Source organism: Littorina saxatilis, linkage group LG1 (assembly GCF_037325665.1).
Source record: "Littorina saxatilis isolate snail1 linkage group LG1, US_GU_Lsax_2.0, whole genome shotgun sequence".
In the NCBI taxonomy this organism is placed as follows: domain Eukaryota; kingdom Metazoa; phylum Mollusca; class Gastropoda; order Littorinimorpha; family Littorinidae; genus Littorina; species Littorina saxatilis.
In genome coordinates, this window is record NC_090245.1 from 49,018,501 (window position 1) to 49,046,000 (window position 27,500).

The 27,500-nt window shown below is 43.8% G+C and overlaps 1 protein-coding gene across 1 annotated transcript in view; it reads right to left on the minus strand.

Annotated features, from left to right (window-relative positions):
• Positions 1-27,500, minus strand: part of LOC138972597 (calbindin-32-like) — a 197,744-nt gene that overhangs the window by 19,132 nt on the left and 151,112 nt on the right. The window contains exons 3-8 of the mRNA XM_070345253.1: positions 22,494-22,583; positions 19,541-19,627; positions 7,541-7,597; positions 7,110-7,193; positions 4,722-4,777; positions 4,128-4,173 (exon numbers count right to left, since the gene is read on the minus strand). Of these exons, the coding sequence (XP_070201354.1) occupies positions 4,128-4,173; positions 4,722-4,777; positions 7,110-7,193; positions 7,541-7,597; positions 19,541-19,627; positions 22,494-22,583 (420 nt within the window). The remainder of the gene's footprint in view (positions 1-4,127; positions 4,174-4,721; positions 4,778-7,109; positions 7,194-7,540; positions 7,598-19,540; positions 19,628-22,493; positions 22,584-27,500) is intronic.

Below are 27,500 nucleotides of genomic sequence, written 5' to 3' on the forward strand. Positions count from 1 at the left end.
TGAGCATATCGTCTTTTGTTTCATATTTATTGACCAAGGCCGAAGGCCGCGGTCAATAAATATGAAACAAAAGTCGATATGCTCCCCGAGGACCGACAGAAAAAGCTGGTCTGACAACAAACCACCAAACATCGTTTTTGTCATCATTTTGGTAGTGAGAAAATAAGATAACAATCAACACAGGGAGCCATGCTTTGAAACACGGGTTTCGTGCTGATAACCACACGAGTTCCGTGCGGATAACCACTGGCAATCAAAGCTGGCGTGTGAAAGCAACTTTCTGTGTTTTTGAGTTCATTAAATGTTGGGATGAATATGTCAGGTTTGAGGATGCACAGTTCTGTTTGTTCATCTCGGTATTCCACTCCCTCGGCTTTCAGTTGTGAGTATTAAGCTTAGTAATCGAATGTGGAAGCTACTTTGGGTCAAAGGTCACAGAAGATTTGCGTCGTGCAGCGAAGGAAATAAAATAATCGCGATCTTGTTTCCGACTCAGTACCTTTTTGTTTTTCATTAGACCTGTCAATCTGCTTGCTCGGCTTTGTGAGATGTTTGCATATCTTGTTGCTATTTTCTTTGCTTTTATCATTATTTCTTATTTGTGCTTCGTTTATCGATACAACGTCTTGTGCACGGGTCAAAATGTGTGTGTGTCAGGGGTCGATTGGTTTGACTTGAACTTGACGTTCGTGTTTCTCACAAAAAGATACACGCACTCCATGACTTTGTAAGAAGACATAACATTTCGGTAGGTTTCATTTGTTTGTGATGAATTTATTGAAGTAGTTTTGTTTTTTTGTTTACTTTTGCAGGTTTGCCAGTTGGTTTTTGGAACTTTGCAAAGCATTGTCGTGTCGTCTGTTTAGGTCTGGAGAAACGCCAATGAAAAGAGCCGAAGAATCCTCGAGCGTTTCTATTGGGGTTGCTTTTGATTATCCATGTAATAGGGCTTCCTGCAACTATGGTAACCGGGGATTTTTTCCCCGGGGAACATGAGATTTATTTCCCAGATGCTTGTGAATGAAAACTCGTGAAAATGACGACAACAACGCGTGTCAAGGTCAGTATGGAAGTTGGACTGAAAAGTCACGTTGAAGAATGGTGCGCTGATAAGAGAGGACAGGTAAAGTCTGCCTTACTGTGCCGTGTAAATCACGTTCCACGGACACTGGTCCATCCATCGATGTCGTTAGGGAATAAATGTGCCATTTGATGGTTAATGTCGCTGTGTGGAGAATCATTGGGAAGGGAAGGATGATTTAGTGGAAATTGTGTCATAAAATCGTGGGTTAAATTATAGTGCCTGACAGAAACGACTATGATCTAATGTTGACATTTGACTGTGCCGGGTCTTTGGGTGTGTCTTTATTGTGAAGTGATGTCAGCAGTTCTTCAAGCTTAGGTCGTATATCATGTTATTCTGACCTCATTCTTGTGAAAACTGTCTTGATCCCTTTCTCTCTCTTTCTCTGTTTGGCTCTGTCTGTCTGTCTGTATGTCTGTCTGTCTGTCTGTCTGTCTGTCTGTGTCTATGTCTATGTCTGTGTGTCTGTGTGTGTGTGTGTGTGTGTGTGTGTGTGTGTCTCTCTCTCTCTCTCTCTCTCTCTCTCTCACTCTCTCTCTCTCTATCTCTTCCCCTCTTTCTCTCTCGTGAATTACGCGACGACAAATCTGTATTTCTACTATTTAACAGAAGCCGTGAATTCCACACATGCAAGCATGCAGCTACAAGAAAAGTCTTGTTCCGAAGAAAAATCTTTGCAATGGAGCATACTTTTTTGTGCAGGGAAATGTCTACACACCTGAGCACTTTCTATTCAAAATGCGCCTAATCTACCACTCACTCACAAAATCTCACACAAAAATGTAGCTCTAAATATTTCACACACAAAACTGATGACGTAACGATAGTGAGATGCTTGGTAAAGAAAGCAATAGCGAGTTCAAGTAGAAGGTCAAGAACAGAAAAGGTCATGGAAATGTGACGACCTTGGAGGTCAAGGCCGGACGACTGCAGCATGCTATGCGGACCAATATGGAACGCCAAAAGGCCCACGTTATCGAGATCGACCCTCGATACTGGCACTCTCGATACTGACAGTATCGAGATGCGCAGACTCGATACTCCTTCATTTCATTGGTCTGATCCCGATACTGCGAGTATCGAGTATGGAAATGAACCAATCCGTGTTATCGAGGATGGTTGCTATGCCGCCCTAGTTCACTATGGAGTGTCTACAAAACGATTTGTTAAATTCTGATCTCGAGGATGAACAGCACCCTGGTGCGCCTAAAGGCCCAGTAGTATCGAGAATGAGTATCGAGACTATAGTCTCGAGACTACCAGTATCGAGATGCGCAGACTCGAAACTCTTTCATTTCATTGGTCGGACCTCGAAATTACAGAGTGTCGATACTGCGCATCCCGATACTGGTTGCTATGCCAATCGATCTGCTCAAGAACGTAACAAGACAAGCGATTGGTTCAGTATACAACCTTGAACTCCAAAAGGAACTGGTAAATTAAAAGTATAACCAGAAAAATGTTTTTTTTTAAATCGTGGCAGACTGTGTTGTACGATAAATGAGAGACTAAAGTGTATTGTTATAGAATAAATTATGTTTGAGTTTTCGTTGCTGGTAAGTTAAAAAGTTAAACAAAAAAACATGAATACAAACAAACACAGTTTATTTTGTGGATGTGTTCTGCGACAAATGTTCCATAGATCTGGCGATTAGTAAGTCGGCGCAGTCTTGATGCGAATTAGTCCCCCCAAAAAATCTACTTTAGACTAAAAGTACTTTAGACTGAGATCGTACAAGTGAAATGACGCTGTGTTTTCCTTTGAATGACTTTGTCTGAGAGTGCATTCGAATTATTAACCTAAGACACAGATAGTTTTAACTGATCGATAGCGTCACGTTGCTGGTGTGACGATTTCATCTTTCGCCCGTGTTCATATTTCCCCCTCGATATATACTCAAGACTGAAATGTTGTTTCCTGGTAAAATTAAGAAGTGAAATTATTTATGGACGAAAAGCATGTCAGTTTCTTGCATGTGAAGAAAATTGGTGGTAAAATTTAATAGATTTCACCCCCAAAATCGATTTCTTCGAAAACGTGTACCAAGTGGTTACGTCCCTTGAATAAGAAGGGAAACATTTTAGGATGAATCACATTTCTAAGTTAAATACAAACAAATTGGATGGACAAATATGGCTCCGTGAATGTAAGGTACACATAGTCGCTCATCAGTACTATCGAAGTTTTTTTGTTTTGTTCAGTGTGGAGTTTTTTCAGGGGCCATGCCAATGAAACTGAAGCGCCGATGAACGTCGATTTCATTTTTGTAATACTGATGCCATAGAAAATACTCGATCTGTCGCGCACGCAAACACACACAGGAAATAAAAGAAATAACCTTGCAAAGCATTAAACTAACCTTATTCCACTGAAGGCAATAAAAGCAGAAAAATTGGTTTCACTTTTTAATTTACCAGTTCTTTTTGGAGTTCAAGGTTGGATACTGAACCAATCGCTTGTCTTGTTACGTTCTTGAGCAGATCGATTGGCATAGCAACCAGTATCGGGATGCGCAGTATCGACACTCTGTAATTTCGAGGTCCGACCAATGAAATGAAAGAGTTTTGAGTCTGCGCATCTCGATACTGGTAGTCTCGAGACTATAGTCTCGATACTCATTCTCGATACTACTGGGCCTTTAGGCGCACCAGGGTGCTGTTCATCCTCGAGATCAGAATTTAACCAATCGTTTTGTAGACACTCCATAGTGAACTAGGGCGGCATAGCAACCATCCTCGATAACACGGATTGGTTCATTTCCACACTCGATACTCGCAGTATCGAGATCAGACCAATGAAATGAAGGAGTATCGAGTCTGCGCATCTCGATACTGCGAGTATCGATATTCCCAGTATCGAGGGTCGATCTTGAGAACGTGGGCCTTTTGGCGTTCCATAGACCAACGTCAGGGTGACAGCGTGACGTCATGACGTCCAGTCAAGAGACACGGGGGAGAAACAGAAGATATGAGCCAGAATAGTCCGACACAGAATTCGAATGATGTAAGCTGGATAGTAAGAACAGGGGGAGGGAATACTCACTTTGAAGATAGGACGAAGCAGGAAGTTCTCTTTCACTGGCAGCAACCTGGGGAACAGCGATATTATGCATGAATTAGTTAAAACTGAACAGGCGGGAGGGGGGGGGGGTGCAAGACAGAACTAAAATACGTTACCCTTCAGCCAAATAATAATAATAATAATAATAATAATAATAATAATAATAATAATAATAATAATAATAATACGAGAATTTATAACGCGCACATATCTCACCACAAGGCGACTCATAATTACCGTACATACTTCCTCACAAAACAGATAATGAGGATGACGTGCGAACAGCTTTTCCTTCTGTGTAATAAGCAAGTTTTAATGTGATTTCTTACCCCCGCCAACACCCACACACACACACAAACACACACACACACATATACACACACACACACATACAGACACACACACACACACACACACACACACACACACACACACACACACACACACACACTTAAAGACATACACCCATTGAGTGTGGTAATGTCCCTTTCAGGCAAGCTGTTCGTCCCAGCCTGTGACAGTGGAAGTGACACAGAAAAACAAGCAGAGAAGTATAAATCAATGGGTAGTACTCACTTGGCCATCTCACTGAGCTGAAGCTTCCCGTCCTTATTTCGATCAAATAATTGCAGCTGCGTGCGTGACAAGAGAAATATGAGGTAAAACAGTGCAAAGAGGTTCATCATATGACCTCATTCCGCATTCCAAGCCCCCTGTGTAATCAGCCTTACCAAGTAAGCTCGAGATGCTCGTCTTGCACAAACATCACCCGCAAAAACAAACTTGTGTTAGTCCTTCGCATTAGCTGTCTCGTTATTCCAAAATAGTTCATTCATTAAAAAAAAGCGCCGATATTTGAAGTAGGGAAACAACGAGAGGCAGAGGCAGACAGAGACAAAAAGACAACAGAAAGATAGAGAGAGGAGTCGTAAGAGAGGGACACTGAGAAACATATATATATATATATATATATATATATATAGAGAGAGAGAGAGAGAGAGAGAGAGAGAGAGAAAGTATGAGGAGAGAGAGAAGAGAGGTAACAAATTCAAAGTTTCATTGAGAAAACGAGTCGAAAACGAGAAAGCAAGAAGATAGAGGAACAGTAACCAAAAGAAAAACCAAGAAAAGTTGAGAAAGGAAAAAGGCACAGAACAGAAAGAAAAGAAGAAGAAGAAGAAGAAGAAGAAGAAGAAGAAGAAGAAGAAGAAGAAGAAGAAGAAGAAAAAGAACAACACCACCACCAACAACAACAACAACAACAACAACAACAACAACAACAACAACAACAACAACAACAACAACAACAACAACAACAACAACCCAACATCAAACAGAAGAATATAATGTGCATTTAATCGAGCGTCTGTTATTGAAGGATTCTTCGAGCAAGTGAGTAATCCTCAAATTCACCACACCAGATTAAAAGAAAGCTTTATTTTTTACCCCCGTATTTCCTATTTTCATCCTCTAAACTCTCGCTGCCGTATTTTGTTTCCACCATCCTAATCTAATTAACGTTTCTCTTTCAACCATGTGGCAAAAAAAGAGAAACTTTCGATTTGTCGCGTTATATTTTCCTTTTTTTCCCCATTATTTTGTGAACAATTTTCCCCATGTACCCGGAATGTTTTTTTGTTGTTTTGATTATTTCTGTCTATCCTCTCTGTAACATTGTATTTCTACTGGGTGTGCGACAAAAGGTCGAGTTTTACAATGTCGAGGCAAAGAGTCAAGAGTCAAAAGGTCGAGGGCGACAAAAGGTCGAAAGTGACAAAAGGTCAACACCAAAACGTCTTAGGGACAAAAGGTCGAGGATTGAAAAAGGTCGAGGATTATAAAAAGGTCGAGGATTAAAAAAAGGTCGAGGATTAAAAAACTGTCGGCATAATTTCTGTTTACGTGTGTATTAAATTCTTTTTTCATTGTGTTTATTGCTTGCAGTAAACGCTGCTTTGTGCTCATTTATAAATGTTGTGTTATTTGTTTAGTTATTCAAAACAGTGTTCGGACAAAGAGTGCCTTGAGTGACGGGTGTTTGTTTGTGTTCACGGACCCACGGCTTTGTCTGTAAATGAAGCGTAGTGTGTGTGTGTGTGTGTGTGTGTGTGTGTGTGTGTGTGTGTGTGTGTGTGTGTGTGTGTGTGTGTGTGTGTGTGTGTGTGTGTGTGTGTGTGTGTGTGTGTGATCATATTCACAAATCACCACTGTGATTCGCACAATAGGCACTCAAAGCAGAATTTTCATCACGAATGGACACAGAAAATTATATCGAAATTTTTAATCCTCGACCTTTTTTTTAATCCTCGACCTTTTTTAATCCTCGACCTTTTGTCCCGTAGACGTTTTGCTGTTGACCTTTTGTCACCCTCGACCTTTTGTCGCACTCGACCTTTTGACTCTTGACCAAATGTCCTCGACCTTTTGTGCCTCGACCGTTTGACCCTCGACCTTTTGGTTCTCACCCATTTCTACCAGTTCCACAAACTTTAATTATTTTGAGTACACTAGGTTTTGTTCCGTTTAAAGAAGTCTGTTGTCTTTGTATTTTTTTAATTTTCTTCCTTTGTTTCTCTTTATTGTTGTTGTAATTTTGTTTGTTTTTGTTCTCAACTTCTTTTGTCTGTGCTTTATAGTTCCATCATAAAAAACACACATGCTTGTGTTGTCTTGTTGTAGATACCTTTTCTTCCTTTTCCTTCTTCTGAAAAGTAATTTCTCATGCTGTCACATTTTGTCATTGTTTCGTCATTTGTCTTTCTTTTTTCTTTCATTTCATAGCTAATTTTCATTCTCTTGTTCTTTTCAAGTAGGGTTTTACCTTGTCATTATTATCTTTTATCAGGGGGGTTGGGGTCAGGGGCTTTGCATTTTCATGTTCCAAAATTGACCAATTGAGATATTCGTAGAGAAGGTTAGGTAGTTGGCCGCTTTGTTAATTAAGGCGAAATGAGGTGAGCATACCATTGTATCGGCGTATGTGATGAGTTGTTCCTCCGTCACCTCGGCGTCCTTCTTACATTGCTTCAGCAAGTCGTGCAGAAACAACTGAAACAGACAGAGATTATAGCAAGTCGTGCAGAAACATCTGAAACAGACAGGGATTTCAGCAAGTCGTGCAGAAACATCTGAAACAGACAGGGATTTTAGCAAGTCGTGCAGAAACATCTGAAACAGACAGGGATTTCAGCAAGTCGTGCAGAAACATCTGAAACAGACAGGGATTTCAGCAAGTCGTGCAGAAACATCTGAAACAGGGATTTCAGCAAGTCGTGCAGAAACACACACACACACACACACACACACACACACACACACACACACACACACACACACACACACACACACACACACACACACACACACACACACACACACACATCTGTATTCCTCACCTTGAGTTCATCAGCCTCAATGAAGCCACTGTGGTCTGTGTCGTACTCCCTCCACACCTGTCAACACACACCATCCCACAATTTTACAGAAATGCCACATACTAAAATGTTAACAACTCTTAAATTCGTACAGTGAATCTCTTCATATTCGGTGTACATTGGCTTGAGATACAGGAGGGTAAGTTCAGAAAGTTTAAAATGTGTATGTTGAAAGGTCTGATTTGAATGCTCTTTCAAAGAGGAAGAGAATAGCGAGCGGGATTGCTTTTCTTCGATGATAAATTGTTCACTAATAACAGTTTAAAAGGACTTGCTTATTGTGAAAAAAAGACAAAATGCACATCATGACGTGAACATGAACTAAAAAGTCCCGGCAAATCGTGTTATTGTTGAGATACAGTCTCGTCTCTAGGGTCTCAAACGCGACAGGCAAGCATCCAGATCGAGCTAAACAAACTCGAAAAATGGAGAGAAGAAAATCTTGAAAGAAAATAAAAAGAGAAAGGAAGAAAACAAGATAGACAAAAGAAACAAGGAACGATAGAAGCGAGCAAATAAACAAGATGTAAGACAGCACAAGAAACAAAGAACGATAGAAGCAAGCAAATAAACAAGATGTAAGACAGCACAAGAAACAAAGAACGATAGAAGCCAACAAATAAACAAGATGTAAGACAGAACAAGAAACAAAGAACGATAGAAGCAAGCAAATAAACAAGATGTAAGACAGCACAAGAAACAAAGAACGATAGAAGCGAGCAAATAAACAAGATGTAAGACAGCACAAGAAACAAAGAACGATAGAAGCGAGCAAATAAACAAGATGTAAGACAGCACAAGAAACAAAGAACGATAGAAGCGAGCAAATAAACAAGATGTAAGACAGCACAAGAAACAAAGAACGATAGAAGCGAGCAAATAAACAAGATGTAAGACAGTACAAGAAACAAAGAACGATAGAAGCAAGCAAATAAACAAGATGTAAGACAGCACAAGAAACAAAGAACGATAGAAGCGAGCAAATAAACAAGATGTAAGACAGCACAAGAAACAAAGAACGATAGAAGCGAGCAAATAAACAAGATGTAAGACAGCACAAGAAACAAAGAACGATAGAAGCGAGCAAATAAACAAGATGTAAGACAGTACAAGAAACAAAGAACGATAGAAGCAAGCAAATAAACAAGATGTAAGACAGCACAAGAAACAAGGAACGATAGAAGCGAGCAAATAAACAAGATGTAAGACAGCACAAGAAACACAAAGGTTGGATAAGCAAGGTATAGAAAAGTAATATCAGGTCAAATAACACAGATGTGAAAAACACATTCACACGAACAACTTTTTCAACACCCTATTTGTCGCTAAACGTGGGCAAAGCAAGAACATAAATTCACCACATCTGTGTTTGCCAATTTCAAATGAGTCAGAGTGTGGAATGAACTCTTTTGATGTTTGTTTGTTGCCGGTTCGGGTTTGTTTTGACTCACGGGCCCACTGACCTTTGAAAACGATTAGTTTGGATGAGAAGTTGAATTCCCAAACAACTGTGTTTGGTCATGGGATACGGAGAGAACGTACCAGCAACGATTACAGAGCTGTTCGATGCAGCGCTTTCATGGATGGCTCTCAGAGAGAGAGAGAGAGAGAGAGAGAGAGAGAGAGAGAGAGAGAGAGAGAGAGAGAGAGAGAGAGAGAGAGGGAGAGAGAGAGAGAGAGAGAGAGAGAGAGAGAGAGAGAGAGAGAAAGAAAGAGAGAGAGAGAGAGAACTCAGAACTCAGAACTTTATTACATAAGGATAAAGGTTTTAGGCTTAGCCTAATCTTCCAACCTGTCCTTGGAACATATACAGAGAATAATTGTAAACGAAAGCAAAGACTGCGCACACACACACACACACACACACACACACACACACACACACACACACACACACACACACACACTGACAAACCCACACACACACACGCACGTATGCACACACACGCACACACAAACTCACACTCGCTTACACACACACACACACAGTGCACACATATACACACGCGCGCGCGAGCGTGCGCTCGCATACCTACACACATGCACATGCTATCATTTCATACCTAAAATGAACAGTATCTCATCAAAGTATTAAACTAATAAAACATCAAATAATAGTCGAGTATAAACATAACAAAACAAGAAATTCCTCCGAGGTAGGAAAAACACCCCCGAAGTCAGAAGTCAGAAGTCAGAAGTCAGAAGTCAAAAGTCAAAAGTCAGAAGTCAGAAGTCAGAAGTCAGAAGTCAGAAGAGAGAAAGTCAGAAGTCAGAAGTCAGAAGTCAGAAGTCAGAAGAGAGAAAGTCAGAAGTCAGAAGTCAGAAGTCAAAAGTCAAAAGTCAAAAGTCAAAAGTCAAAAGTCAGAAGTCAGAAGTCAGAAGTCAAAAGTCAAAAGTCAAAAGTCAAAAGTCAAAAGTCAAAAGTCAAAAGTCAAAAGTCAAAAGTCAAAAGTCAAAAGTCAGAAGTCAGAAGTCAGAAGTCAGAATGTAAACACAGGGTCCATTGCGAAAGGGTACGTCGAGGTAGGAAAAACACCCCCGTTGGTCAAAGGGAAATAACCATTCTCACTGCCACCAACTGAGAAGGTTATTTCCCTTTGACCATTAATATGTCACTCTTAATCTTAATCCACCAATAACTCCCTAACCGTGTGTTTGACTGGTCCCAATTTTTGTAAGGACCGTCTCAGGAATGTATAGAACCTGTTCACCAAGTTTGGTGACGATCGGTCCGTTCATTCTTGAGATCTATATGCGAACACAAACACACAAACACACAAACAAACAAACAAACACATCCAGTGAAACCTATACACACCCCTATACCGGGGGTGTAAAAACACTTAAGAGCATTGCATACATTATCCGAGTACATACTGGAAACTAGACATCAGGGGCAGTTTATAGTGTGATCAAATGTTTGTGCAACTGCCTTTTAAATGCCTTAAAGGATGCGGATCGTTTGATTTCTATTGGCAAAAAATTCCACAGAGATGAATTCTTTGCCAATAGAGAGAGAGAGAGAGAGAGAGAGAGAGAGAGAGAGAGAGAGAGAGAGAGAGAGAGAGAGAGAGAGAGAGAGAATACGGAATACAGAATGGTTATTAGAATTCGCTTAAGGGCTTTTTACAAGGGCGAACACAATGTACAAGTTTCTTTACATATACAAACACACAGACAGGGAAATTATCAAACGACTAAGTGTAAAGGCATCAAAATTCATACACACGTACATCAAGATTTTTTTTTTATCGCAACTTGAAAGAAATGCAGAAATATATTTGCAATATTAACAATCGAATCGTCCTTTCTGGTACAATCGACCAGTATTGAATCTGTGCGACTGTGATAGGTGTTTTATGCGATTAATGACAAATACTACATGGACAATCAAACATGACTTTCGTTTCCTTCTTTATCTTTAGAGAAATGACACAACAGTTTATTTACTTCTGCATAACGGAATTTATGAGTGTTGATTGGCAAAATGCCTAATCTGGAGCGAATTAATTAACATCTAGACCATTTAATGTTATTCAAAATCCTGTACTGTTATCATTCAATACAAGTTTTGAAGGAACGGCACAATGCAGTACAAAATGAACACTTTTCTACGTGGCTCCAACGTCCTTAATATTAGATGGAATAACATACAGAAGAGAAAGCCCACGCTCCCACGAACAACTAATAGAACCCGCTAATAGTCCATAACACCTTAAACGTGGGCAGGGCAAGAAAATATAAATTCACCACGTCTGTGTTTGCCAACTGCATGTATATTAGCTAGTCTTTGAAATGAACCCATTTGATTTTAGATTTTTTTACTCAAGCCCCACTGATCAGTAAAAGCGATTTATTTTACTGAGAAATATTTTTCAAAAACAACTCGGGTTTCTCCGAGACACTCACAGGCAACCAAACAACGATTTAAGAGCTATTTTGATTCGATACAAAACCAGTATTGTTTTAAAGGCACAGTAAGCCTCCCGTAAACCATCACAGAGCTCCCCGAGCGTCTACATACAGTACAAGCATACTTCCATTTGAACGCTCACCGAACGGGAACATCCTGGCTGCTTTCTGTCGAGCGTGAGAAATTTTCAAAGAATTTATTTTCGTGGACTTGGCCTGCTACAACAATGGCGCCTCGTTTTGGTGCTGGACGGCTGTTATGATACCGGAAATCACGCCCGGGCAGTAAGCCTCCCGTAAACCATCACAGATACTGTCAGGCTTTTACACACAGTACAAACACGCTTCCATTTGAACACTCACCGAACGGGAACATCCTAGGTGCTCTACGTAAAGAGCGAGCAATTTTCAAAGAAATAATTTTTCGGATTGTCTCCATCTCATTCGGACCCATCCTGAACTCAGGTCAAAAATGAGTTACTTCCCTTCAACTGGCGATAGCCGTGGAGCGATGATTATCAGAATGATTCGGACCGTGGTGCGTTTTGGCGCTAGACCTAACTTTTAAAATCTAAATAATAAATTCTCAGCTTGTTACACAAACATTCTTAAATAATAAAAGAATTCTTTTTTCATCAAGACAAGATCAGTACAATTCGAAGTTTTGAAAGTTTGAAAAGCCCGAAAGCAGGGTCACGCAAGGTCGTGATTTTCATAGCAGACGACGGTTTATAGGCAGTCAAAAGCCATCGCTAGAGTTCTTATGAATCACATTCGGTTTTTTTGTGAAAAGTCAGAGGTACATAACGTGCTATTGCAGATAAGCTCACAGCGAGCCCCATTCAAATTACAAACTGACGACTGCATTGTGAAAAAGGGAAACTGGATCACACGGGTTCACGATGGCTCAGGGGTAAGATAAACCACGCAAAAATAAATTCTTTGAAAATTGCTCGCTCTTTACGTAGGGCACCTAGGATGTTCCCGTTTGGTGAGCGTTCAAATGGAAGGGTGTTTGTACTGTGTGTAAAAGCCTGACAGTATCTGTGATGGTTTACGGGAGGCGTACTGTGCCTTTAATTGCTCTATGAGAGAGAGACCGGCACGGTGGCCTAGTGGTAAGGCGTCCGCCCCGTGATCGGGAGGTCGTGGGTTCGAACCCCGGCCGGGTCATACCTAAGACTTTCAAATTGGCAATCTAGTGGCTGCTCCGCCTGGCGTCTGGCATTATGGGGTTAGTGCTAGGACTGGTTGGTCCGGTGTCAGAATAATGTGACTGGGTGAGACATGAAGCCTGTGCTGCGACTTCTGTCTTGTGTGTGGCGCACGTTATATGTCAAAGCAGCACCGCCCTGATATGGCCCTTCGTGGTCGGCTGGGCGTTAAGCAAACAAACAAACAAACAAACAAAATGAGAGAGAGACTCAGAGAGAGAGAGAGAGAGAGAGAGAGAGAGACACACACAGAGAGACAGGGCAAGAAAGAATGAGAGAGAGAGAGCGAGATGAGAGAGAAAGAGAGAATGAGAGAGAGGAAGAGAGATAGAGAGAGAGAGAGAGAGAAAGAGATATATATATACAGAGATACAGAGATACAGAGATACAGAGATACAGAGATACAGAGACAGAGACAGAGACAGAGAGACAGAACAAGAAAGAATGAGAGAGAGGAGGAGAGAAAGAGGGAGAGAGAGAGAGAGAGAGAGAGAGAGAGAGAGAGGGGGGAGACTGTGTGTGTGAGAGAGAGACTGAGAGAGAGAGAGAGGGTGGTGGAGGCGTTGCAAAACAACGTTGTATTGAAAGTAAATGACTGATAAAGGAGGCGATGGGGGTGGGGGAGGGGGAAGGTAGGGTAGCAGGCGGATAGGGGGTGACTGAGAACAGTGTCTCCAGTCTTGCAATGTACACGGCGGTTTACTGTGGAGACGGCCAATAAAACGACAGTCTATCGATCGCTTCCCACAACAGTGTCCTCCGACGTTACCTATCGAGGAAACTACTGCTTGCTACACATTTCCTCTTCCCTGGCTGCTTCTCTCAAACAGTGGAAACGAGAGTGGGGATGGGGGGTGGAGGGGGGTGGTGGGGAGAGGGTGTAGGTCCTGAATCCCTTGCTCGCTCTCAAACAGACCCTTTCTGTAGGGGTGTGGGGGGGGGGGGGGAGGGGGAGAGGGGTGTCTATACTCCGACGTTGAGGTAGGTAAAACTTTGTGTAAACCGTACCTCCCGTCCCAAACGGACCATTGGTCATTGACGCAGATCTCAATAACACCATTCTTTGGCTTGAAACCCAAAGTCAACAGCCTGACTGACTGACTATTAGGGTTTAACGTCCTCTTAGACCAACTGGTCTATATTGGGACAGGTATTGGTAATACGTTGAAGATATGGTGTGATACTTTGATTCGAACAAGCCCGCTGTGGCTGTCTTCTTCGACACACCAGCATTGGGTTTGTCTCGTCAAAGTATCGAAATACGATCATGATAGTCGGAGACGATAGATGATGCATGCGTGTCTTCGTGATTTCCAAGCCCTGAGACTTTCGCTGTGAACGTGGGATCTTTTTTTCGTGCGCATGTGTGCACACGGGGGTGTTCGGACACCGAAGAGAATCTGCACAAAGTTGACTCCGAGAAATAAATCTCTCGCCGAACGTGGGGATCGAACCCACGCTGATAGTGACCAACTGGCTACAAAGCCAGCGCGCTACCAACTGAGCTACGTCCCCGCCCTGACAAGCCTGGCTGCTCCCTGCGCAGAGTGGTCATTTTTGTCGAATTAATTCTGTCCAATACAATTTTCAAAATTAGATCATCGAAATATGTCCCCCCTTCTGAACAGAGAGCAGGCAGGCTGTAGGTTTTGGTGTGAGTCACAGTGTGGAGGTGCTGTTGTCCCATGCACTAACCTGACCACGTTGGCTGCTGGTTACATCGTCGTTAAACGGAAGGAGTGTATCTTTGATATTATTTTTTTTGTACCGCGGTAGGTCCAAGAATTAGACCTTTTTTTTTAAATAAAGAGGACGAGGGAGGGGGGCAGCATTCATTTTTTTCTAAAATGCATGGCACGGCAATATCATTCCTATGGATAGTCAACTCCTGCGATGACGGTATTCAAAACAGAGACGGGAAAAGAAAGCACACACACACACACACACAAACACACACACACACACACACACACACACACACACATACACACATACACACATACACACATACACACACACCCCACACACACACACACACACTCACACCACACACACACACACACAAAACCCAAACACACAACCAGACAGTCCAAGTTTTTCAAGGTGGTGTCAGAAAAGAGGAGACTTGCACACAGAGGAAAAGGTTAAACGCAACCCGAGGTCCATTACCCAGAAGCAGTCAGCGCGGCGAGCAGCCAGTCCTCAAACGGGAGTTCACGTTGATTATTTCCCTGTCCCTTGGGGGCCGGAACCCTCAACACACTTAGTTGACAAAAACGAAAGACGACAGGCCTTTCCTTTGTCCTGAATGGAAAATCCTTTGCTCGCTCCCAAACAGACCTTTTCTGTGTCCCTTATTAAAAACTTCTTCCTCGCTTTCAAACAGACCCTTTTCTATGTGCTGAATTAAAAATCCGTTGCTCGCTCATAAACAGAAATGTTCTATGTCCTGAATGACAAACGTCTTCATCGTTCCGAAGCAGACCTTTTCTGTGTCCTGAATTAGACACTTCATCGGGGCAGGGATGTAGCTCAGTCGGTAGAGCGCTGGATTTGTATCCAGTTGGCCGCTGTAAGCGTGAGTTCGTCCCCACGTTCGGCGAGAGATTTGTGTGCAGACTCTCCTCGGTGTCCAAACACCCGCGTGTGTACACGCAAGCACAAGACCAAGTGCGCACGAAAAAGATCCTGTAATCCATGTCAGAGTTCGGTGGGTTATAGAAACACGAAAATACCCAGCATGCTTCCTCCAAAAGCGGCGTATGGCTGCCTAAATGGCGGGGCAAAAACGGTCATATACGTAAAATTCCACTCGTGCAAACCACGAGTGCACGTGGGAGTTTCAGCCCACGAACGCAGAAGAAGAAGAAGACACTTCATCCTCGCTCCCAAACAGACCTTTTCTATCTCCTGAATTAAACACTTCATCCTGGCTCCCAAACAGACCTTTTCTAGGTCCTGAATTAAACACTTCTTGCTCGCTCCAAAACAGACCTTTTCCGTGTCCTACATTAAAAACGTCTTCCTTGCCCCCAAGCCGACCTTTTCTGTGTCCTGAATTAGAAACGTCTTCCTCACTAACAAACAGACCTTTTTTGTGTACTAAATTAAAAACGTCTTCCTCGCTAACAAAGACACCTTTTCTATGTCCTGAATTAAACACTTCCTCCTCGCTCCCAAACAGACGTTTTCTAAGTTCTGAATTAAAAACTTCTTGTTAGCCCCCCAAGCTGCAGACCTTTTCTGTGTCCTGAATTATAAACTTCTTCCTCGCTACCAAACAGACCTATTTTATATCCTGAATTAAAAACGTCTTCCTCGCTCCAAAACAGAATATTCCCTTCCAAACCACAGTCACTCTCATCCCGCCCTCATCCCGTGTCTTGAAAATGTCAACGGGCTAATACAATGAATGTAAAAGAAGAAAAGTGTGTTCAGAGACTACATTCAAAGGGACTCTTTCCTTGGAAACATCCGTATCAAATCCCTCCAGCATCTATACAATTAGGTTTTTGTGTTGTACTAATGGCATCAAAGAACAAAGCAACTATAACTTCGCATTACGGTGTTCAAACATCTTCCCTCAACAACAAAACAAACATCATGGCAGCAAACCACTAGGGAACTGGGTCCGGGTACCTTATCAGTACTGATTCACTGTTATCATTTTAACGACGGACCTTATTCGAGTTGAACCTAATATGTGTGTCTTTTTTTCTTTTGTTTTAGGTCAAATGAAAACACCACACATTTCTGTTGGCCTTTAACAGCAGACGGACTCGGTAAACGTACTCATGCACGCTTGATCCTACGTTTCGTCCACATGAGTTTCCCAACAAGCAAATAGGCCCAGCCCCCACAGTCAGTATACCAGTGTTACAATGTCCTCTCTAAACACGTGCACATAAGTTTCCCAACAAGCAAATAGGCCAGGCCCCCACAGTCAGTGTACCAGTGTTACAATGTCCTCTCTAAACACGTCCACATGAGTTTCCCAACAAGCAAATAGGCCAAGCCCCCACAGTCAGTGTACCAGTGTTACAATGTCCTCTCTAAACACGTCCACATGAGTTTCCCAAGCAAATAGGCCCAGCCCCCACAGTCAGTGTACCAGTGTTACAATGTCCTCTCTGAACACGTCCACATGAGTTTCCCAACAAGCAAATAGGCCCAGCCCCCACAGTCAGTATACCAGTGTTACAATGTCCTCTCTAAACACGTGCACATCGAATAAACTAGGGAACACAGAGTTGAACATTTAAAGCGTGCGCTACAGACTCTCGAGGCAAACTAAAAACGAAGAGAGAGAGAGAGAGAGAGAGAGAGAGAGAGAGAGAGAGAGAGAGAGAGAGAGAGAGAGAGAAACAGAGAGAGAGAGAGAGAGAGAGAGAAACAGAGAGAGAGAGAGAGAGAGGGAAGGAGGGAGGGTGCGGGGTGTTGAAGCCAATTAAGCTCAGACGGTGAAAGGACTGGACAGGCCAGACACTAACTGCTTACAGACACACACCACGCACAGTGCTACGGGAGTCTTGAGACAGCGAACAGGACACTGCAGAGACGACAGCCAGGCTGAAGGAGCAAAGGAACAAGTTCACACCGAGCTCTAGACGCATCATACACGTTGTCACACCCACCACGCCCTGACGAAAACACGCCCTGAATAGACCCCGCCCTAACTAGACCATGTCACGCCCTGATTAGACCACGCCCTGATCAGACCACGCCACGCCATGACAAGACATTGTGTACACTACATTGGGGTGTGCACGTTAAAGATCCCACGATTGACAAAAGGGTCTTTCCAAAAAAAATTGTATAGGCATAGATAAAAATGTCCACCAAATACCCGTGTGACTTGGAATAAAGGCCGTGAAATGTGAATGCTCGCCCTAATAGGCTTGAGGTTTGCTGGCCGATGTGAATGCGTGATATATTGTGTAAAAAATTCCATCTCACACGGCAGAAATTAATATTGTAAAGCGCATTGAGCATATAATTATATGATTATGCGCTATAGCAAATGTCCATTATTATTATTATTTATTAGACCACGTCACGCCTGATACGTCCACGGCACACCCTGACGAGACCACGCCACGCCCCGACTAGATCCCGCCACGCCATGACAAGACCACGCCACGCCCTGACTAGACCACGTCTCGTCCTGATTAGACCACGTCACACCCTGAATAGACCACGCCACGCCCTGACTTGTTCACGCCGCCCTCTGACGAGACTACGCCACGCTCTGACAAGACCACACCACGCCCTAACTAGACCACCTCCTGACTAGACCACTTCACGCCCTGACTAGACCACGAGGCAGACCCTATGGCCCCCTTTAAGGTAGCACAGCGGGAAAAGACTTTCTAATTAGCGATCGATGTCTCATCCCCTAGGGGCAATATATTTACACACTGTGGACCACTAGCGGCTTACTTTGCTCAGCTGTGTTGGCCAGGTATGCACATCATGTTTATACCATGCACACCAAGAAGGCATTCTATTTAAAAGAAAGACAGAAACAGACAATATGGTTGTAAAAATGTGTTGATTACGATTTGGGGTGGGCTGCTACTACTTTTACTACTGCTTCTTCTCAAGGTGAATTTCGAATTAAAAACAACACTTCTGCAAACATGGCTTCATTACAATGTCTTTAACGACGAAAAAATATCAGCAGCGATTAAAATGATAAAGAAAAGGGAAAATTAAGTCGTTCTCATTTATTAACTTCATTAACAAAATATACTGCTGGCAAGCGAACATGGAAATACCACACTGAACAACAGATTGTAAATGCAGGCTGCATTCTTGCCAGCAAGTCTCAGCGGACAGAAAGCACTGGTTCATTATAGGAGGCAGCTGTCCCTGCAACACTATCGCACTCACACGGCCACTGTCCTCCTGGACAATCGACTGACACCCCCTCTCCCCCCTCCCTTACACCTTCACCAACCAGACACCCACCTCCCCCTCCTCCCCTTACCCCCCCCCCCCCCCACCCTCTCTTCCTCGCCGGCTGAAGATCTGGGTGAACTTAGCGCGGTTGATCCGACTTGTTGATGTAAAGTCACTTAGTATCGAACGTGTCTGGCAGGACTTCTTGCAGGATACGCAGCTCTGTGCTGATCGGTGTGAACTTTGTACACCGACATCTCACTTGCCTGCTGCGCATGAACCTCGTTTCCTAGAGGTCAGAACGCGAGGGGTTTGCGAGTTAAGCGACCGAGAAGCGTGTCTTGAGCATTGTTTCAAGTACTGCAGGGCTAGCAAGAATCTCTCTGGGGGTGCCAGTTGACATGCCAGGAAACGTGGCGGCTGTACGGCTTCAATTCTTCTTGGATGTTCAACGACGACTTTATACTTTTAAACCATACTTTTTAAACGTATGCCTTTCATGTCAAAACATTGTTGTGCGGTCGCTCTTGCTGGCTTGCCTCTCTCGAGGCAAGCTACCTCGCCTTGCTGTCCTACAAGAAACGCAAGTCTCAGGTGGAATGGTTAGTCTTAACAGTGCAAGGGCCTGGTCACAGCCTAGGCGCATTCTCACAAAGTGTCAGCAAGGGCACATGCGAAAGAAGGATTTAGCGGGCATTTTCAGTGCTGTTATAATGCATTTTATCCAAACATTGCAAATTCTGGAGAACACCGTACAGAGAGACTGAATGAAGACGGTAGCGCTGTGGTCATGTGAACAGGAAAACTATCTTTTTTTTGAGAAGGTTAGTGAAAACGGCAAGAGTGGGGTGAGGATGGGGATGGATTAAGGGGTCTTAAAGCAGATCAGAATAGGAAAGAGGCTGGGCAGGGGAGGGGGGGGGGAGGGGCTTACCTTCATGAACTCGACGCTGGACTCCAGGGGGTGATCCCGTCTGAACAGGAGCAGGAAGTTCTCCTCCATGGGCAGGATCCCCGCCAACTGCACACACAATTTTTACAGATGATATATCTAGATCTGTTATATCTTTTTCAATCAATTTCCTTGATGATAACAAGTCCGGCTCAGTGTTATAAAACACCACGTCGTCATTTTAATGTGCTTAGTGACGCCAAGTTTACCACACAAACAGTTACGTCGCCATTTTAAAGTGCCCAATGACGTCAAGTTTACTACACACACACACACACACACACACACACACACACACACACACACACACACACATACACACACACACACACACACACACATACACACACACATACACACACACACATACACACACACACACACACACACACACACACACACACACACACACACAGAGTCCCGTCGCCATTTTAAAGTGCATAGTGATGCCAACTGCACATGGTGCTCACCCCTGTTATGTCTTCACACGGATTGCTTAAAATAAGCACTATGCTTGATTGAGACATCCTTCATGGCATATGTGGCTTATTTCACGATAAAAATTGAATAATATCTTCTTTACACCAACTGCACATGCGTAGTCACGTAGCCATTTCAAAGTGCCTAGTGGTGCCAAGTTTATGTAATTAAACGCATTTGAAGTAGGCGATCTACACCTGTGTTTTTCATTTTGATGCATGCCTCTCATCTGCAAGAGTTTGAATGGCTTTTAGTGTGCTCTGGGAGACCCTGAGGTGACAGTCTTAAAAACACACCATGGCTTTCGTCCCCTTGCTGAATGACGTCTTGGAGACTGAGGGGAGGGTAGGGAGGGGTCAGTGACCTCTGTGGCGAAGTGGACTCCAACCATCCCTCTCGAGCACACGATCTCTCGCACTCTCTGTCTCTGTATCTCCACCCTGTCTCTGTCTCTCGCTTTCTCGCTCTCTATCTCACTCCCTTCTCTCCCACCTCTTGATTGAATTTCCTCCTGCTCGTGTTTTTGTCTTTCAAAATAGTATTCTTCTATTTTTGTGCTTTATGTTTTAGTTTCTGTGTCTCTCAGTTTTCTCCTCTCACTTTTCGCCTAGCGGCTCCTATGAAAGACCAATCTGTGTGAAACGAGTCGAGTTCCAAAATCCACTTGAGAAGAAAACCACCCATTTCTTTTTGGGGATATAAAAAAAGAAAAATCATCTCTCAGTACGTTTTTTAAACCAAGCAGAAACTTACAGGTGAGTGCGTGTGTTCATGAGTGTGTGTGTGTGTGTGTGTGCATGCGTGTGTGCTTGCGTGCGTATTTGCGTGCGTAAGTATGTGCGTGCGTGCGTGAATGCGTGCATGTTTGTTTGTCTGTCTGTACGGGTGTCTTTGTTTTGCTCTATGTGCTTGTCCGCCTGTTCACCAGTCGAATCGTGTCTATCCGTTTCTGCCTCCTTTGTTTTTACTCAATGAATGGTGGTCCCGAGTGTATCACTTTTGTTCTTGGCACCAAACCGGTTGATCCTTCGTGATGCCACAATTCACAACCAATAACTAAAGGCCCTCTACGGTATGCAACGCTCAACTCTCGCACTGAAAACCTCTGGGCCGAGGTGCATGAGAACATTTCCAACCGGGTGGGAGCCAGCCGGGGTGTTGGATTGGTTGAAATTGAGATTTGTTGTAATTTCAACAAATCAGACCCAGCGGTTTGTTCTCTCCCGGTTGGGTGGCACCCATTTTCGGTTCGTGCAGCTCAGCCCTGGTGTCCTACTTTCAAAGGTGTCATTACTATTGATCACAGCGTCGCTAATGATAGTACCAACAAACACAATTACATGAGTGAATGGTCCTGGGCAAAGAGCATTCACGATCCAGGGTTACCCTTTCCTTTGGATACTTAATAACTTTAGTGTGGACGAAATCACAAGATGAGGTCGGACTTTAAAAACACAAAAAAGGATAAAATCAATGCTACATCCGACCTTAAATACACACGTACGGGGAAATTCATCATTATGGAAATGGTACCAGGGTTGTGTATTCTATCGATGAACCAACGCAGGCTAGGGAAAGGCTATAAAGGGTGTGGTTAGTGGCAAAAGAACAGTTGAGCAAACAACACCTGCAGTTTACCTCAACTACGTGAGAGTAGGTTAGACATGAGTGTGTACCACAATCACGCCAAAAGCTGATATGTGTAATGCCAATGTCCATTTCGACACACGCGAGCTATGCAATGTGTACTGACTTATACTGTGATGTTACACCAGAACACACACACACACACACACACACACACACACACACCCGCACACCCACGCCCACACTCACACACCCACGCCCACACTCACACACGCACGCACACACGCACACACGCACGCACGCACACGCAGAAACATGATGTCGTGATCGAAAAAGTCCAAAAGGGTCCCCCCCTTCCCTTACTACCTCTCCACAACCACCACACCCCCCCCCCCCCTGATCTGCTTTTCTCCCCTGCTCATCTTCAGAAAATGAAATCAGGTAATGATTCCAGAATGGACAGAGGTTGCCATGGAAATAATGATATCAGTCTTCAGGGTCTAACGCAGCATGGCTTTATTTTGTCGTTGGAGAAGGTTTTAAATCCATCTCGGTCTGTCTTGCTCCTTCTGTTTGGGTCTTTCTGTCTCCGTGTCTGTTTCTCTGTCTCTGTCATTCTGTCTCTGTCTTTGTCTCTGTCACGGTGTCTCTGTCTCCCTTTCTTTCTTTCTTTCTTTCTTTCTTTCTTTCTACATTTGTTTGCTTGTTGGTTCGTTTGTGGGATGTTCGATTGTTTGTTTGTTGTCATCGAGATAAAGCAAACTGAACATTGTATGACAGATAGACACGTACAATACGGCTTATTGAACCTCTATTTGATAGACTGATGACGATAACGACAGATATGTTGCTGAGTGGTGTGACTGACCTCAGCGATGTCGATCTTGCCATCCTTGTTCTCGTCAAAGGCGCTGAGGATCAGCTGCTTGGCGTCCTGTAGGGCCGCTTGGGACACCACCTGCAACACATCATCATCATCATCATCATCATCATCATCATCATCATCACCATCACCATCATCATCATCATCATCATCATCATCATCATCATCATCATCATCATCATCATCATCATCATCATCACCACCACCACCAGCACCACCACCACTAAGTATCGTAGTATTTGCCGTTTTCGTTATTATTGCTGTCGTCGTCGTCGTTAAGATCTATGTTGCGGATCAACGCTCACGAACGAGAAGTAGTACGCATAAGTGAACAGAAGTACACATAAGTATACATAAGTACGTATAAGTACACAACAAAAACGGGAAAGTCGGCTTACACAGAAGTACGTATAAGTACACAACAACAACGGATAAGTACACAGAAGTATGTATAAGTACACAGCAAAAACGGGTAAGTAGGCTTACACAGAAGTACGTATAAGTACACAACAACAACGGATAAGTACACAGAACTGTGTATAAGTACACAGCAAAAACGGGTAAGTACACATAAGTACGTTTAAGTATACAACACAAACGGAAAAGTACACATGAGTACGTATAAGTACACAATACATCCGCATAAGTACACAGAAGAACAAAGAAGGCCACGAAGACGATGTAAAGGGATTGAAATGGATGGATTGCTGGACTGTTGGATCAGGGGGAGACGGACATGTCGATTAATTATTTGATTGATTCATTGATTGATTGATTGATTGATTAATTGATTCATTGACTGATTGATTGATTGATTGATTAATCTAATCATTCAATCATTCATTTACGAATAACTATCCCATCGCCAGCAGCGCCCAACCCAGATACCTGAGATAGAATTGACTGTCGAAATACGAAAGCATATTTCTGTTTTCTCAACAATTAAATCAGCTGCTGTTTTTTTTTGTCCCACACAGTTTTCAAGCCTTGGTATCGCCATCACTGTAGTTACCCCTTTACCTTTTGCATTGTAAGTATAGTGCCTTCGCTGCAGCTACCCCTTTACCTTTTGCATTGTAAGTATAGTGCCTTCCCTGCAGTGACCCCTTTACCTTTTGCATTGTAATTATAGTGCCTTCACTGCAGTGACCCCTTTACCTTTTGCATTGTAATTATAGTGCCTTCCCTGCAGCGACCCCTTTACCTTTTGCATTGTAAGTATAGTGCCTTCACTGCAGTTACCCCTTTACCTTTTGCATTGTAAGTATAGTGCCTTCCCTGCAGTTACCCCTTTACCTTTTGCATTGTAAGTATAGTGCCTTCCCTGCAGTGACCCCTTTACCTTTTGCATTGTAAGTATAGTGCCTTCCCTGCAGTGACCCCTTTACCTTTTGCATTGTAAGTATAGTGCCTTCCCTGCAGTGACCCCTTTACCTTTTGCATTGTAATTATAGTGCCTTCCCTGCAGTGACCCCTTTACCTTTTGCATTGTAATTATAGTGCCTTCACTGCAGTGACCCCTTTACCTTTTGCATTGTAAGTATAGTGCCTTCCCTGCAGTGACCCCTTTACCTTTTGCATTGTAATTATAGTGCCTTCCCTGCAGTGACCCTTTTACCTTTTGCATTGTAATTATAGTGCCTTCACTGCAGTGACCCCTTTACCTTTTGCATTGTAAGTATAGTGCCTTCCCTGCAGTGACCCCTTTACCTTTTGCATTGTAATTATAGTGCCTTCCCTGCAGTGACCCCTTTACCTTTTGCATTGTAATTATAGTGCCTTCACTGCAGTGACCCCTTTACCTTTTGCATTGTAAGTATAGTGCCTTCCCTGCAGTGACCCCTTTACCTTTTACATTGTAAGTATAGTGCCTTCACTGCAGCTACCCCTTTACCTTTTGCATTGTAAGTACAGTGCCCTCACTACTGCAGTGAACCTCGTTTTGTTAGCATAACAACAGACTGCAGTCGCAAAAGAATAATCCCACAAACTGCAGTTCTGTGATTGTGGGCTGAATGGTCACTTGATGTGAACTGAAACATGGCAATCTTCTCAGGCCGACTGCCATGTCACGTGTGCACATGTTGTCAGCATACAAATCGCTTTATGATAGCGCGGGCCATAACGTGACGATTGCAAAGCACACAAACCGTCCCGGCATTGTTTTGACCGTGCTAACGGGAGTGCGGGACATTAGGGGCAGACAAAAATTCCAATATGTTTTAGATGGAAGAATTAATAATACCTCTGAGTCCGGCACCCATAAATCCCTCACGGGCGCACAAACACACACACACACACGCACGTGCAGAGATAAAGAGAGAAGTCATACAGACGGAGAGAAGTTTGAAAAGGGACGGGGGGGGGGGGGGGCGGTTAGGAGAAAGAACAGATTTGGCATTTAACAAAGTAACTCAAATGACACCAGTTAAATCTGTTTGAGGTAGAGTGTGAACAGTGATTGATCCCAACAATGATCGAGGCCAATGTGCGTTACAATCAGTCACAGTGGAACCACCCCTTTAATAATAATAATAATAATAATAATAATAATAATAATAATAATAATAATAATAATAATAATAATAATAATAATAATAATAATAATAATAATAATAATAATAATAATAATAATAATAATTGTCAGTAAGTACTGGTGTCACATGACTGATGTATACCAGTTAATTGGCTAGGAGCCATCTACGCGGACGATCTTGCACTCTGGTGCTCAGAAGAGCACATCACAACAGCAAACTACAGGATGCAAGAGGCGCTGAAAGTGCTTGAGGACTGGACAAAGAAGTGGCTCGTCAACATCAACACCAGGAAGACCACTTACACGATCTTTAGTCTGTCCCCGAAAGAACCGAAGGCCAACCTCAAGCTCTGCGGACAGACGCTGCAGGCTGACAACACCCCCACGTACCTTGGCGTGACCTTTGACAGGCGACTCACCTGGAAACAGCAGACAGAGAAAGTCGAAGCCAGAGCCAAGCTAAGGTTAGCACTAATGAAAAAGCTAACTGGCACAACGTGGGGCGCAGATGCAGCAATCCTCAAGAAGATGTACGCGGGCAGCGTCAGACCAGTACTTGAGTACGGAGTGACGGCATGGGGCACAGCAGCCAAGTCAAATTTTGACAGAGTCAGCAAGGTGCAGAACCAGGCGGCCAGAACCATCACTGGCGCCATGCGGTCAACCCCTATCCAAGAGCTGGAAAACATCATGGGCCTTGAGCCCATGGAAGACAAAAGGGACACCAAACTCCTCACCCAGGCAGCTAAATTCAAACGACTGCCAACTCACCCCATGAAAGACAGACTGTCCCAACCAACAAAAGGAAGACTGAAGAGAGGAAGCTTCATCCACCAGACGAGGGTGTTGGAAAGGAGACACCAAGATATCCTGGGCCAGCAACCCAAAGATATCCCCCAATACCTTGAAAACCCAAGCTGGAGTGATGAAGGAAGACCCCAGATACGCTGCAGTATTCCTGGCGTTGGCAAGAAAGACTCCCAGAGCTGTGCTGAACTGAAGTCTCTCACCATTGAACACATCCACAACTCCTACCCCCAACGCCAATGGACTCATGTATACACTGACGGATCTGCCGACCAGGCTGTCAGAAGTGGTGGTGCCGGAATCTACATAAAGTACCCAGGAGGTCGAGAAGAAGAACACATCTCCATCGCTACCGGCCTCTACTCCACCAACTTCAAGGCTGAAGCAGTAGCGCTCCAGACAGGTGCAGCCCACATTGAGCACAGTCCACTCTCCTCCAACAACGCTGTGTTCTTCAGCGACGGAAAGTCAGCCCTGCAGGCCTTAGACACTGCCAGAGACAAAGAACTGAATGACCTGTCATCCGCCTTGACCTCCCTGTGCAGAGCCCACACAGTCGTGCTGCAATGGGTCCCCTCTCACTGCAACATACTAGGCAACGAAGCCGCAGATAATCTGACAAAGGAGGGCACTACGAAGGATCAGAATGACAGATCAACCACCTTCAAAGAAGCCAAGACCATCATCAAGGCCAAGCAACACAAAAAGTGGTTGCAGCAGCACCCACACTACAACAAAAACGACGCCTTTCACCTGCTCACAAGGTCTGAGCAGGTCCTCATATTCAGGCTGCGGACAGGCCACAACCGAATGAACCACCACCTTTTCACCAAGTTCAGAATTGGCCAGTCAGACCAGTGCCCTTGTCAAACAGGCAGCATGACAACGGAACACCTGCTGCAGACTTGCCCACTACACGATGGCCTCAGGAGCCAGATCTGGGCGGAGGCGATCGACCACGGGGTGCAAGGGAAGCTCTATGGCAGTCTGGACGACCTACAGCGCACGGCAACATTTGTGCGAAGAACCGGCGTTTCCATCTGAGCGATCGACAAGAAGAAGAAGAAGAAAAATATATACATACTAGATGAATACCCGCTTCGCCGGGTACGGCTTTGCCGGGTGTACGACGGCTTTGTCGGCGCACCGTACGAAGGAAGGGAGATAAACGCGCAAAACACTGGAGAAGATAAGGAAGAGTTACTGGGAATGAATGTACAGAAAAACCAAAATCGGTTCAGCGCTGCGCGCTGAGAGCACGCACGTGTTCAAAATTTTCCACAATTGTGTCCGGGGTCTACCTGAATATGAAGCAAATTTGAAGCAGATCCATCGAGAACTTTGGCCGTGAATCGTGAACAGATCACCATTGCATCCACTAACATTATGAATATAGATTGTTCATGATCACTTTCATTGTGTGTGCTACTTGTGCATGTGCAAATCTAGGCTTGTTGGAGACCGGGGCTGAGGTGCGGTCGGGAGCCAGCCGCGGTGTTAGATTGGTTGAAATTGAGATTCGTTGTGATTTCAACGAATCAGACCCCGCGGTTTGTTCTCTCCCGTTTGGGTGGCACCCACTTTCGGTTCGTGCACCTCAACAATGCATGATGACACCCTCCCTCTCTTTGTGGACAAGTGTCCGGACA